The sequence below is a fragment of the Akebia trifoliata genome, chromosome 3, assembly GCF_017979445.1.
Source record: "Akebia trifoliata isolate Shusen 1 chromosome 3, ASM1797944v1, whole genome shotgun sequence".
Lineage (NCBI taxonomy): Eukaryota > Viridiplantae > Streptophyta > Magnoliopsida > Ranunculales > Lardizabalaceae > Akebia > Akebia trifoliata.
In genome coordinates this window covers 40,267,713-40,282,738 of record NC_141377.1, presented here as the reverse complement: position 1 = coordinate 40,282,738, position 15,026 = coordinate 40,267,713, and the positions used below count along the sequence as shown (strand labels likewise).

General features: G+C 38.6%; 1 protein-coding gene across 1 annotated transcript in view; it reads left to right on the top strand.

The window, feature by feature from the left end:
• TOR (target of rapamycin) overlaps nt 1–15,026 on the top strand; it is a 67,202-nt gene that overhangs the window by 18,313 nt on the left and 33,863 nt on the right. Inside the window, exons 11-21 of the mRNA XM_086435290.1 lie at nt 7,933–8,085; nt 8,910–9,031; nt 9,159–9,258; nt 9,334–9,429; nt 11,080–11,210; nt 12,960–13,062; nt 13,142–13,324; nt 13,398–13,490; nt 13,587–13,622; nt 14,708–14,806; nt 14,919–15,017. Coding sequence (XP_086291416.1) covers nt 7,933–8,085; nt 8,910–9,031; nt 9,159–9,258; nt 9,334–9,429; nt 11,080–11,210; nt 12,960–13,062; nt 13,142–13,324; nt 13,398–13,490; nt 13,587–13,622; nt 14,708–14,806; nt 14,919–15,017 — 1,215 coding nt within the window. The remainder of the gene's footprint in view (nt 1–7,932; nt 8,086–8,909; nt 9,032–9,158; nt 9,259–9,333; nt 9,430–11,079; nt 11,211–12,959; nt 13,063–13,141; nt 13,325–13,397; nt 13,491–13,586; nt 13,623–14,707; nt 14,807–14,918; nt 15,018–15,026) is intronic.

The following is a 15,026-nucleotide window of genomic DNA, read 5'->3' as shown; positions in this document are numbered from 1 at the left end:
TATTAAAAAAGCTCCATAAAATAACATAAAGATGTCCTTAAATAGTAAAGACAAAACCCTAAAGAGAAAAGACCTAAGCTACCCTTAAGTAAAAGATAAAGTACAAAAATTATCTAATTTTCGTAACTTTCTCTTCTAAAATTTTAAACCTTAAAAACTTAAATAAAAGATAACCTAAAGTTATTAAACTACCCCCAAGAATCTATACCATGGCCATGGGCGAATAAAACATAAAAATAAGCCCAAAACATAAAAAAATCCAAGACAGAAAATTAAATAAATCCTAAGTATTGTAACATTATGGTCACGTGTTGGTCATTCTAACTCAACCAACAAGTCCTCCTTGATCCAAATGCAACCCATTTGCACTCTCCAACGTGGAGTCTTCAAAATATCTTACACATAGGGTCTTCTAGTCCTCTCTATAGCTATCACCAATCCACAAGGAAACTTGTGATTTCCTTCTCCTATGATAATATTTAGAGGGTGACGATCTGATGTCCCCATCAATGATCCAAATAATATATACCTCATCGTTCACGTCCTTTACCAATTGTCTTTAGATCCTGAAAAATCAACGATCGGGAAAGAGGTTACTGAGTATTGTAATTTCTTTACCAGCTGACTAACATATAAAATGCTAAAAAGAAATTTATGGACATAGAATACAGAAGACAGAGAACTCTCGGGATGGGGTTGAGATGTACCCAATCCAACAACTTTAGAAAATGAACCATCGACTAATTAACTTTTTGATAGGTTGAGGAGAGAATAGAATAATGATATTCTAACAACCCCCTTTACTCTCCCGACGCGATATGTGACATTTTTCCTCAAGATACATAGTTGCACATGTTATGGGGATGTGCAGTTGTGCATCCCGAGGAAAGAAAATCTACATTTCTGTCACATGACACGTCGAGGGAGTAGAGGGGGATATGTTAATGGGGGGAGTTAGAAAATCACAACTTGAACGAAAATAAAACAACAAACTAGAGTTACCTGTCAATTGGTTTGATGCACCAAAGTCGATGATCTAAGGACTATATGTGGACAATAAATAAGTTGATGCCATACCTATTTGGACTAAAGTAGCAATAGAGGAAGAAGATTGAGTAGATATAACGATGAGTTTATCATACTCCTTGGGAAGAAGGTCGCGGAAGTTTAAGGAGTGAGGTTCAAGGACTGATAAGCGCAAGTGCATGTCATGAAAGGAAGGTCGCGGAAGTTGTCAGTGGAAGCTTGTAATGGGTGTTGTTCCGGTTCAAGTCGACTTAAAAAGTTTTCAAACTAAAGTCAAGTTGGGTGAAAAATCTTAGAAGAGTGAGCATCGTGGAAAGGGTTGGTAGAAGGGATGTTGACTTATAATGTTCCTGTGAAGAAGTTTCTTGGATTGCTTGGACGTTGGAGAAAGCTGGTTGTTGGGAAGTAGGTAACTTGTTTCGCCTGAAGTTGATAGTAGATAGGAGAACTCTTCTAGCTTCAAGTGATGCTAATAGTTATGGTAGATTTGTCAGGATTTTCGATTTTCAAAATTCTGGGTGGTCTACTCCTCATCTCATTCCAGAAGGTTTTGAAGGGTTTGGTTGGAGAAACCTCGCTAAGGAACCTTGTAAGGTTGGGGACTCGTGGAACTCTAGTTGTGGTGGGTAAGGGTGTAGGGCCTTCGTTAGCTAAGGATTTGTGGAAAGCAGCCCTTGTTGTTTTTAAAGATGCAGGATCCCTACATATTGGGGGTTTGTGTGCAGACTCTTCTACTGGTGTTAAAGGTGTGGGGCCCATGAAAAATGTTGTTGGAGGTGGACCCATTTGAGTGGAGCTGAGATTAAACCTAAGAGTGTTGTTGCGAGTTGCTCTACAATGTTTGGTCCTTGGACAAAGGCTTTTATCTGCTAGATTTTAGATTGGATAGCTATTAGAAATCTGTTTGGAAGTCTAGATTTTTCTTTTATCCCTGTCAGTCCTTTTAAAAGGGTCTTCGTGGCACTAAACTTGAAGTTGTTTAAGTTCTTTAATAAGTTGAAGAAGCTAGTCGTGTTAGGTTTTGAGGTGTTGCTGAAGGTTTGCCTTGTTCAACCAAAGCTCTTTTAGTTGGAGGAAGGAATTAGTTTGGATTGAAGTGGATGGTCTTCTTTTTCATCTTTGGACTGATGAGTACTTTAAGTGTATGGAGATTCATTATGGAGGCCTGTTTGCGTTTGACTGTCGAACTCATACCTTAGAAGATCTTTCGGTGGCCAAGTTTCGAGTTGCAAATACAACTGACATCTTTGCAAGATTTTTAAAACTATCGAAAGGGAGTTCTGATTACTTGGTTGGTATTACAACTGGGGAATTGCAGAAGGCCTTGTTGATTGATAGTAGTAGTAGGGGAGGGATTGAGGTGGATGGTGCACCGTAGAGAAGAGAAGGTAAGCCTTTGGTTGGAGGTGTCGGTGAGAAGTTTGCTGGTTCGATAGAAGGCGCCGGTGGTTCAAAATTTGCAGAGAACTCTAAATCAATGTGAGTGGATGCAATCGGTAGGGAAGATGGATTGGTTGTATCCAAAGCAAGTCTAGAGTTATCAGACTTTGATAAAGTTGCTTTGGAAATTGTTTCGTATGTTGAGAAGACAACTATTGATAGCCACTATACTGTTTTGCAGAAGAACTCTCTAGAGATCTTTCAATTGAATCCTTTTGATCTATTGGAGATGGATGAGGTGTCAATTGCTTGACGCAGACGAGGGAGTTGATGTGATGGATGAGAGTGAGGTGGAGTCTGGCTGCAGGTCTGTGTTGGACTGGGTAAAGCGCAGTAAGTTGACCTTAATAGAAGCTCAACAAGATGGGTTGGGCCAGCTTGATTTGGATACATTTGGAGATGAGTTGGTCACAAATCCTCAAGCCCAATACCAGTGGACCCGAATCTTAAGGTGGTGAAAGTAAGTGGGCCGTGTGGTGAGTTAGCTTTTGTTGTGGTCTATCTAGTTGAGGCCTAACTGTTAGCCTTTTTATTTTACATTTAGATGAGGTTTATCCTTTGGCAGACGAGAATTCTATCAAGGCAGTGATTGTGTTCGAGAGAGTTCTGGTTATTGGTTTAGACCACAGGAGTGGCCCTATTATGGGAGATTGTGTGAATGAGTGGCGGGATCCCTGCATAAGGTAGTGCATGCCCCCTATGCTGACTCTCTGTGTTGGTCGAGCGCAGGGAGATGTGTGGAGTTGTGAATGCTTGGAGGGTGGTCTGTGTGGTCGCCGTCTCTTACCCAGGTAGATCCTTGGAGGGACTTCAGTTTGTCACTTTGGATTCAATAATCGGCAATTATAGATAGCCCTCGTGACAATCAATTGATTGGGTGTAAGGATCCTTACTCCGATTTTCTTGGTAGTTTACGGGCTTTTGCTTTGAGGAGAGATTTGATTGGTGAAATTGCTAGTTGGATGCTGGGTGGAATCCTAGACCTTGGGTTTATCGGTAGGTTTAAGGATTTTCCAGGAGGGGAAAAACGGCAAGAGTCCTGTTGGAGGTGGCTTTGGGTAGACAATATTTAATCGCCAAGTGTCTTTCTCGGCTCCAAGAGAATCAAGTGGATGCAGCAAGAGAGCCTCTCATTGTGGCAACAAAGGATAGCCCCTCATTGTTGTTGGGGAGGAAATTTTCTTGGATAGATCTATCAAGAAGACTTTCAGATTAGCTAAGGAGGCTTTAGAACTTGAGAAGGAGGCTTACTCATTGGGTTTGAAACCGGTTTCCAGTAGAAGAAGTCGGCGTTTATCTAATGTTATCAATGCAACGTAAATTTTTTATCCGGAATGTTATAGGTTTGAATGATTGTTTTAAGAGAGCAGTTGTGAAGTCGATTATTGTTTCTGCTAAGCTGCAGCTAGTCTCTTTGCAAGAGTCTAAGTTGGAGGTGGTGAATGATAGTATTATGCAAAGATTTGGGGTTCTAGATTCATTAAGTGGTATTGTGTGCCGGCTGTTGGGACTGGTGGTGGTATTATTGTGATGTGGGATGTGAGAGTCATTGTGGTTAAAGACTTCCTGCTGGGTGCCTTCTTAGCCTCGATGTTATGTAGTTGTGTGGATAGTAAAGATCAATGGGTGTTCTCAGGGGTGTACGGGCAGTCTTCAGACGCAGACAGGGCTCAGTTTTGGGAAGAGGTGGATGTTGTGGGATCGTATTGGGGAAAATCTTGATGTTTGGGAGGAGATTTTAATGTCATTAGATTTTCGTTCGAGAGATAAGGTGGTGATCGAGTGTGTTCCAAGATGAGACGGTTTGGTGATTTTATTAATCGGAATTTGTTGGTTGATATTCCTTTGTGTGGGAAGGCCTACAGTTGGTCAAATCATCAAGATAACCCAATTCTGAGTAGATTGGCTAGATTCATTGTCTCTAGTGATTGGGAGGATTTGTTCAGGACGATGGCTCAGGAAACGGTTCCAAACCCTTGCTTAGATCATTGTCCAATAACTTTGGGAATAGCGAGAAAATACCCTACCGCTTTTCGATTTGAAAATATATGGTTTGGTGAAGAAGGGTCCGCAGATCTGGTCCAAGGATGGTGGAGTGGCTTTTCTTTCTTTGGTAGACTTTGTGTTGTGCTCAGGCTATAGCTTAAGGCTTTGAAGGATAAGTTGAGGGCGTGGAACTTGGAAACTTTTGGTAGGATCGAGTTGAAGAAGAAGATCATCCTTGGTCAGTTGGATGCGATTGATTTTGAAAGGGGAAGGCATTGGGTTGTCAGTAAAGGAGAAAATTAGTAGAGTTAATCTGAAGGCCAAAATTGGGTAGGTGTGCTACAAGGAAGAGGTTTGTTGGAGACAAAAATCTCGTGTGAAGTGGTTGAAAGATGGCGATCAGAATTCAAATTTTTTTCATAAGATGGTGAACTTCCATAATAGGGTGAACTTTATAAAAAAAGTATAGATTAATGGAGTGTGGATGGACGAGGAGGATGAGATCAATGGGGTTCTAGATTCAGGAGCAAATAACACATTTGTTGCCTTGATTCCTAAGAAGGAGGGGGCGGAAAACATTTCGGATTTTACACATTTGTTATGGATACTATCATTAGCCTAGCCCAAAGGCCGTTTGTGAAGGGGAAACAAATTTTGGTTGACGTACTGATAGCTAACGAGTGCAGTGATTCAAGACTGAGATCTCAGATTTCGGGGGTGGTGTGTATGGTGGATTTAGGAAAGGCATATGATCACGTCAGTTAGAATTGCTTGAGGTGTCTATTGGCTCGTTTGGGTTTTGGTTAGGTGTAGATTAGTTGGGTGATGAAGTGTGTCTCAGCTCCTTTTTCAATTTTGGTTAATGGCTTTCCTGCTGATTTCTTCAAGATTTCGAGGGGGCTAAGACAAAGGGACTCACTGTCTCCTTTCCTTTTTATCATTGTGGCCGAGGCTTTGGGAATGATGGTTACTAAAACAGTAGATAACGGGGATATTTTGGGTTTTAAGGTCTCGGAAGATAGTCTTATGGTGTCTTATTTGCAGTTCGCCGATGATATGTTATTCCTGTTGGATGCCTCCATTAAGCAAATTCGGGTTTTGAGTGGTATTTTGGTGTGTTTCAAGGCTTTCTCTGGAATTCCATTAAACTCTAGAAAAAATAAGATTTTCCTTGTGGGAGATGTGGAGGATATAGACTACCTTGGAGCTAACTTGGGGTGCGAAGTGGGTGTTCTCCCTTTGTCTTATTTGGGTTTGCCCTTTGGGGCTTCTTCTAATTGCAAATCGATGTGGGACCCAATCCTTGAAAGAGTTAGCAGGAGATTGTCTTCGTGGAAAGCTCACTATCTGTAGAAAAGGGGCAAGCTAACTTTGATTTAAAGTACTCTTTCTAGTATCCTTGTGTACATTATGGCTCTTTTCACTATGCCCACCAGTGTTGAGGTAAAATTAAACAAGATATTCAGGGATTTCTTGTGGCATGATATGGAGGGTAAAACGAAGTTTCCTTTGGTTAGTTGGAAGGGTATCTGCCAGCCTAAGAAGAATGGGAGTTTAGGGATAAAAATCTTAGAGTTATGAATAAGGCGCTTATTGGGAAATTGTTATGGAGGTTTGGTTGGGAAGAATAGTCTTTGGCAGATTTTTTCGATCTAACGTTAAATGGGATATCATGGGATTTGGGTTTTAGAAGATCGCTTAATGACTGGGAGATTGAGGATGTTCTTGAGCTTCTGAGAGCTCTCGGAGATTTCACGGGTAATTTTTGAGGCGAGGATGCTAGTGTTTTGAGATTAAAGAAAAAATGTGGCTTCTCGGTCAACTCTTTTTACTCAAAATCATTAAATCCGATGGGAACCTTTCCTGTTTTTGGGGTTTGGAGAGCAAATGTTCCGTCCAAGATAGCCTTCTTCGTCTGGGTGGGTGTTCAAGTGAAGTTGCTTACCTTGGATAATCTTATGATAAGGGGAGTCATTTCGGCTAACTTTTGTAGCTTATGCAAGTCGAACGGGGATCTGTGAATTATATCCTTCTTTATTGCGAGTATGCTTACCGGGTTTGGGCTCACTTCTTTGACTTGTTTGGATTGACATGGTGCATGCCCAAGTCCCTTGGGAGTGTGTTTGAGTGTTGGTCTCAATGGGGAGTGGGCTTTCAAACTTTTTAAAGGAAGTTGTGGTCCATTCTTCCCTTTGCCATTTTTTGGGGTTTGTGGTGCAAAAGAAATGGGAGGGTCTTTGAGAATAAGGAGCTTGAAGTTTACAAGGTGAGCATTGAAATTCTTGGCCTTGTGTTTCAATGGAGCTCGGTGTTCATTGAAGCGAGAGGGATTTATTTCGAAGGCTTCTTGGGGAGGTGGGATTGGGTTTGTAATCGTATGGGTCGTGCGTAACTTGTGGAGGTGGTGTTTTGTTAGCCTCCATCTTGTTCTGATTGCTTTGTTCCCCTTTGGGGTTTTAGGTCTCGTTAACCGCCGCCATTAATAAATTTATTTTATTCATTAAAAAAAGGGAAGAATAATGGACTCCTTCTCCACAAGTTGGTCAGAAGTAGTAGAAATAGGTGTATGATTTGAATCTTGAACTGCTGATGAAATGTAATGAGCAACAGGTTTACCCTGTATATCCTAGTAATAGTCTACTGCATGTCCATCAAGGCACAATGGGTGCACAGGTTCCACGACTCCCCATCAGCATCCCCTTGAATCTCTACCACCACCCCTACCACAATGACCACTTCAACCACCACGAGTACCATGACCATGGTTTCTGTGATCTCTAGGAATCACTAAAGCTAATCAATCACCACCAACATGCCATTATCTGATAATGTGGCTCTCTTAAGTTTAGATAAAACTTTTTTAAGTGATGGAAGATCTTGGCTACCTAGGATCTGAGATTTAATTGCTTCATACTCTGGTCAAAGAGAAGAGAAGATTCGAATGACATCCATATCTTTCCTTTGTTCTACATCATGCAAATATAGTAATAAGTTGGTACTAATTAACTTCTTCACGCATTCACATCATAGAGGCATAAACTTGCTCTAGGGTCTTGTCATCGTGCTGTAGAGAAAAGTACTTGTGTGAGCTCATAAATCCGGGTGATGTTATTTGATCCACAAGACATAAGTTTCACCCATTCCCATACATCCTTTGCAGTGTCCATGAACATAACATTTGCATTGATTTGTGGTTCCATACTATTCCACAGCCATGTCACAATCTAAGCATCTTCTTGCTCCCATACATCTCGTGTGTGTGTGTGATGTGCGTGTGTGTGGGTGTGGGGGTGTTGGGGGGGGGGGTGCGTGCGTGGTGTATGCAGTGTTAGAGATGTTCTGCTCCTAGAAATGTTACTTTAGTAAACTTTTAAGAGTTACTTGGATTTTGTTCTTTGTGCTTCATGCGAGTCACATGTGTTACACACATGGCTGATGCATGTTACATATGACTATTAACTGTTCTTGGTCTTGTTGCAGATTGTGGAAAAGCTTCTCATTGCGGCTGTTGCAGATGCTGATGTTAATGTTCGTCTGTCGGTCTTTTCATCTCTGCATGGCAATGGAGGCTTTGATGAATTTTTGGCGCAGGCTGATAGTTTGAGTGCTGTGTTTGTGGCTTTAAATGATGAGGTGTGAATTCAGCCAATGCTAAGTTTTTTACGTTAGTTGATGATGTGAAAATCAGCATCTTAACATTTTGCACATAAATCAACATTCCAAAATTATATCTACATATGACATACACCGAGGGATTTTTCGATGAAGATAAGGAGTCAATTCATCCATATTCTTGCAAAAGAAAGGCTCTTTGCTGATCCCCTGATGTAGTTATACTATAAGAACCTGATTGTATCACCGGCAGTTCTTATCATAGTTATTATCTTCCCCTTGTACATTTCTTTAATGACCCTAATATATTCACTGGGATTCCTTTCTTCCCAATACCTATAAGTGCTTGTTTTGTATGATATTAGGACTTGTTGATTGGTTTGAATTGGTTGAGCCATGTGGAAGTTGGTCTTTTGTCTGAGACCTCTTTATTCTGAACTTCACTTTGATTGAACATGGATTTTTAAACATTAGACTTTGTGGTTTACTTGTACAAATAAGTAATGTAGATTTCTTACCTAAGATTGTAAATCTCCTCTTGAATGTTTCTTTGAATCAAAATTTCATGAAATTTACTGAAGATAGTTCTGCAGGGTCTTGTTGTATGAACTTTATGATATATCTGTAATCTTAGTCCTCTTTTCCTCCTCTTTTATATATATATTATAATTATTCTACTTTACTTTTCCAAGCGTTTTTTCCCTTTACTTTTCAAAATTCTTGTTAATGAGTAGAATTGTCTATAGCATGAGGGCTTATGTTAGACTCAGTTTTTAAACACACCTAATTTATGTATGGAGGGAGAGTCTGCTCAAGGGTCCAAGCCTTTTTTTTTTTTGATGTAGGATTTTGATGTTCGAGAGTATGCGATCTCAGTGACTGGGAGGTTATCTGAAAGGAACCCAGCATATGTTCTCCCAGCTCTTCGTCGCCACCTCATACAGTTGTTGACATACCTAGAGCAGAGGTAAAGTGAGATATTTGTAGATTCTAAAACCAATCACAGCGAAAAAGGTGGAAATTTTCATTTTATTCTGTGTTCATCATTTTTCATCATTTAAGCCTCAGACATTGACTTTCTATTATGTCAGCAGTGCAGATAGCAAATGCAGAGAAGAAAGTGCAAAATTATTGGGTTGCTTGATTCGTAGTTGTGAACGACTAATACTCCCATATATTGCTCCGATACACAAGGTTCCACTTGTGATTGTTACACTTACATCAATCCGATTTAGTATATTCTGACTTATTGTGATCATGATTTTTCAGGCACTTGTGGCAAAACTACGTGAAGGCACTGGGGTGAATGCTAATAATGGGGTTGTCAATGGAGTTCTTGTTACCGTTGGGGAGCTCGCTAAAGTGGTGGGTGGACTCCTATATCCTTTTCCACTTGCATTATAGTGTGCTTGCTTGAAGGATTTTCTTTCTTGTAGTCCTAATTGATGTTCTGAATCCCAGACTAGACCAGACAGTTCCACTGATAGATGCCAATATGTCCCAATAGGTTGTGCGAATCTGTACCATTGTTCCCCAAAAATTGCACTTCAGTGCAGATATAGTTTTACCTAGGAACTGTTTAAACTAGAAGAATTGAATTCTGACTGCCTTGATCTGTGCCTTTTTTTTTTTCTCTTTCTCACATACAGAAAATTTCTCTTTTGAAGGTTCTATTGTCATATAATCTTTCTATCTCTCTCTCATGTAAATAATGGTTTAGTTCAACACAGTTTTTCTTAACATGGTTCAAAATCTTGTCTAGTTTTGTTGTTTCGGTCAATCGAAATACTGAAACATTCAAAATGTTTTGAAATATTTCGAAACATTCCGAAATATTTGTTTAGTTCTCGAAAACAAGCTTTTTTGTGTATGTACAATTAGAAAATGTGTTTTAACTTTTAAGTACTTATCAAAGAAAGTATGTTTTAAGGGATTCAATGATGCTTAGAATGACACATCACACATTTCATGGGTTTGGCTCATAATTCAATATTTACACCAGCACTAAAATGGTCCAAAGCATGAGGAGTAAACCTCAATGCTTGGAACGTAGATGTCATGTGAACTCATTTGAGATGAATTTTAAAAATAAGAATGGGAATAATAGTGTCATCGTCGTTGTCGTCATCATCAAAGCCTTATCCAAAAAAGAATATTGTTCCACTATTCAATTCTTTCCCGAGTCACGTTTTCTGTTGTTTCAGGTGTGTTCATCACTATTATGTCCTTGTTGGTCTTTCTCTTACCCTTTAAGAACCTCCAACTTGTAAGTTCCTTGGAAATTGTAATTGGGAATTTGTGATAGTTATTGGGCTTCTTTGCACATGATCATACCCTCACAATCGATTTTCTCTTAGTCTAAACAGAGGATCAGGATTCATGTTAGGAGATGGCAAAATTTTTTACTTTAGCAAACTTTCTGTATTTGGGCTTGGGCTAGCTACATAGTGTAAAGTAATCACTTCATGGGACAGTCTATGAAACAAAACCATTGATCTGTCACAATTCTGAGAAAGATGCACTTTTCTGGAAGTTATTTAATTTAAATTAAAAATATGCCATTAATTTTTTTACAGATAAAAATGTTATTATTTCCTTTAATTTAGGTTAGGGGAGGAGAGATGGAAAATAAAATAAAATTGATTGTCCATGCTATCACAACCTAAAGTTACTGTTTACTACCAGTAGAATATGCACGTAAATTGGCACCTGTGACGTGAGGCATTAAATGGTGTAGAAGGCAAGGGGTAGCTACCCTTTTCAAAGCGCAAGTGTGAGTTGTATGATTCATGAGCTTTTATGCCTTGTGAACAAGGCACATGGCATTTGGGGAAGCCTTGATTCGAGCTTTGAAGTGTAAGCTCATATGGCTTTTAAAGCTTTGGTTTACACCATGAGAAGAATGGTGACAATTTACCGCGTAAAAGTTTTTGGGCTAGAATTACAGGTTTCTGCATGTTTATGTAGCTATTGCTAAAGTGTTGACTTCTTACTTTGTTGTTGTTTGTGGTATAGGGTGGTTTTGCAATGAGACAATATCTTCCTGTACTAATGCCATTAATTGTTGAAGTTCTACTGGATGGAGCTTCTGTTACTAAACGTGAGGTGACCGTAGCAACACTTGGTCAAGTTGTACAGAGCACAGGGTATGCTACTCGTTCCATGTTCTGTTTTTCTGTTTCATGGTGTCACCTGAGCTCATTTTATTCTTTTGTTAGCTCTAGATATAATTGGTAAATACTGCATAAGATGTTATCCTTTAAATAAAATTCCAAACTTTTTGTTGATTTAGATGCATGCTCATTGTTATTTTTTTCCATTTCTTTTACAATCTTTGGATCTTTATAATTGTAATCTGGTTGTCATTGGTATAATTTGATTCTTATAGTATGGATCCACAGGTCTCCATACATTGAGGATTTGTCTTTTGTTTCTTGAAAAATAGACGATGCTGCTCATTTTATTATTCTTGGTTGAACAGCTAATGATTACATGCTAGTGTGTACACATCATATGACAAATCATTTCTGCAAGATTTGAAAGCCCTCGAACATTGTCATCATCGAAGCCTTATCTCAAAGGTTTTCGGTTGGCTAGACTAATCCTATTCCTCCATTCAAGTCTGTCCAGAGCCATGTATTCTGTTGTTGAAACTTGAAAGGATGTTCATATCCAATCTCACTATCTCAATCCACATTCTTTTGGGCCTTCCTCTCATTTGCTTAGAACTTTCAACTTATTTGTTCTTTCTAACTGGGGGCTATAATTAGCCTTCGTTGAACATGCCCAAGACATCTCAATCAACTTTGTCCATTTTATTAATTAGCCTTCGTTGAACATGCCTGTCCTAAATATTATTGTTAGTTGATTGGGTATGTATCGGTTGCATAACACTCCAGCAAGTAGCTCAACTTTAACCATCTGGCTCTGATATATGGACAGCAAAGTAGATGCTGTTGTTGTGCAGTAGCAACAACAACACGTGCTAGTGTTGTGGCACAGCAGTAGCAACAACACAGGCTGTTAAAATGTGCAGCAATGACAACAAGAAGGAAGAAGAAGAAGAAGAGGGAAGAAGAAGCACCTTGTTTGCAATTCCAGTGGATTGGGTGTGCACTGAGCACCCCCAAGAGGCATCTACCACAACCAAGAAGTAGTTAGGTTTTTGTAAATTTAAGTCTATAAAACGATGTAAATTTAAAAAAAAGATACTTGTATGTATGTATTGATAATATAGTGATGATAACTATGTAGCATGATGCATAGTAATTTTTGAAGATTAATATGCATGTTATTAAGTTGTAACAACCAATAAAAAATAAGTGGAGATATGTCTATTACATTGAGGCATACGATTCATTCACCTTGTGCCTTGACTGAGGCACTTCACTCACACTGCTTTGCCTCATATGTGTTAAGGAATGAGGCACACCTCATGCTCACAAGGGTGCTCTCCTTGTTTACAATTCCATCGCAGTTGAACGAGCACTGAGCACCGAGCACCATCAAGAAGCAGTTGGGGTTTTGTAAATGTAAGTCTGTAAAACAATGTAAATAGGAAAAAAAAGAACACATGCCTTACATTTGTTAAGGGATGAGGCGCACTTTAGTGCACCAAGACTAGGATATTTTCTGTATGTTATCTTGGATATTTTCCCTTTGATTGTAACTTGTAATGTTTTGATGGGACAAAACTGAATTTTAGTCTGGTCGATTACTCTCATGCTTGAGCATTTTCATATTCTCTGTTCTTTATGGTTCTCTTTGTTGTTATGAATCCAAGAGGTTTTCTGTTCAACGTGGTATTAACTGCGGTCTCTTTTTGTCTAAATTTTTATAAGGGATTTGTGGTTTTAGAGGTATTTAGTTATATTACTGCTTTCCCTATTTGACAGCTATGTGATTGCTCCGTATAATGAGTATCCACAATTGCTTGGTTTACTCTTGAAATTGTTGAATGGTGAGTTGGCATGGTCGACCAGACGAGAAGTATTAAAGGTACTTGTCTATCAGTTGATATGCTTTAGTTACATCCTATTAATTGTTTCTATGCTGAATTCATCCTGCCTGTCCCCAGGTCTTAGGTATTATGGGTGCTTTGGATCCACATGTACATAAGCGCAATCAGCAAAGCTTGTCAGGGTCACACGGAGAAGTTAACCGTGCAGCAAGCGATACTGGTCAACACATTCCATCTATGGATGAGCTACCTATGGACCTTTGGCCATCTTTTGCTACATCCGAGGATTACTACCCTACGGTAAATAATTTGCAGGAAATGTGGGATCACTTGTCTTCTCTTTCTTGATTTAATTTTGATTTTTTATTACTAGGTAGCCATCAATTCCCTTATGCGGATTCTACGGGATCCCTCACTTTCAAGTTATCACCAGAAGGTGGTTGGCTCTCTTATGTTCATATTCAAGGTACAATTTCTATTAACATAATTAAATTTAGTAATGTTTCATTGGTTAGCATAATTTTTAGCTTTCTAATTTCTTATGTTTTCCTTGCGAGATTAGTCCATGGGCCTCGGATGTGTCCCATATTTACCAAAGGTGTGTCCACTAACTTTGTAGTGAAGTTTAAGTTGCCTTCTGATGTATATCAGTCATTCAAACTTCAATTTCCCACTTTATCATTATTAATGCTACATTATGTGGAACAGTTGTCCCCTCCCGAAATAAGATGAGACTGGCCCTTCATGAGTGTACTAATTATATTCATCTCTCTTTGAAAAAGCATCCTGTCACTTATTATGAAATATGAATGATTTTCTTTATCGATAGTAATTAAGATATTGTGTTCAATGGAACACATTGAACACAAAAATCAATTTGAATCAATAGATTCAATTGATAAACAAGCAATAGTTTGAAAGAAAATAAAACATAAAGCTAAAAAGTAATTAAGAAAGAAAAGATAATTGAATCGATATGTTTGTAATTCATTGCATTTCGTTTTTGGAGCTCCTTATATGGATTACTCCATCATAACAACTTAAAAATCTTCTGAAATACTAAAAAGTAACTTTCCTGACATATCTATAACATAATACTAACTTTCTAAACTTATTAAAACTCAATTTGGACACTTCTAATTGCACTCTAAATAATAAAGACAAATTTAGAATAAAATATAAATCCTACTAGAATTAGAAAATATAAGTCCTATTAAAATTAGAAAATAGAAACAAATCCTACTAGAACTAAGAAACTACTTAGACTCTAACTAGGCTTATAGATGGGAAATTTTATTAAAAATGGAGGTTGAGATTACCACCCCCAAGACACAGGAACAAACACCAAAACAAAAAACTACCAAAGCCACTGCCAAGTTACAGACTCTGGTTCTTTGTATACTTCTTTATCAAGATTATTGGTATTTTCACAATGTCTTTTTCAGTCTCATTCCGTCTTGGTGGAGACGTCTCATTCTATCAACTTACCAAGACGCATAATGAGACCCAGATTTCGAACCTTGAATGGAAGAAAAAAAGGTCGAGTGCAAGAGGGGGACTCAAAAAATATCAAACTTTTTCCCTAGTTTGTTTTTTGTTTTTCTATTTGAAGGTGTTGGTTATTAAACTAGTGTAGATGAGATTATTCTTGGGTGAAGTTTGTTATCATATTATTGTGTGCAGGTTTTGCCTGATCTTTTTCATACTGTCCGCACATGTGAAGATGGACTTAAGGAGTTCATAACTTGGAAGCTTGGAACCTTGGTATCGATTGTGCGCCAGGTATGGATAAATTATGGAAGTCATGGTTGTTCTTGCCAACTTTTCATACATATTATGGTTGTTGAGGTCCTTCAAGAGAATATTAATGCAGTTTGATGTTTTATCTGTGCAGCACATACGTAAATATTTGCCAGATTTACTTGCTCTCATATCCGAACTATGGTCTTCCTTCAGTCTGCCAGCGACAAACCGTTCTGTGCATGGTTCACCTGTAAGTGTG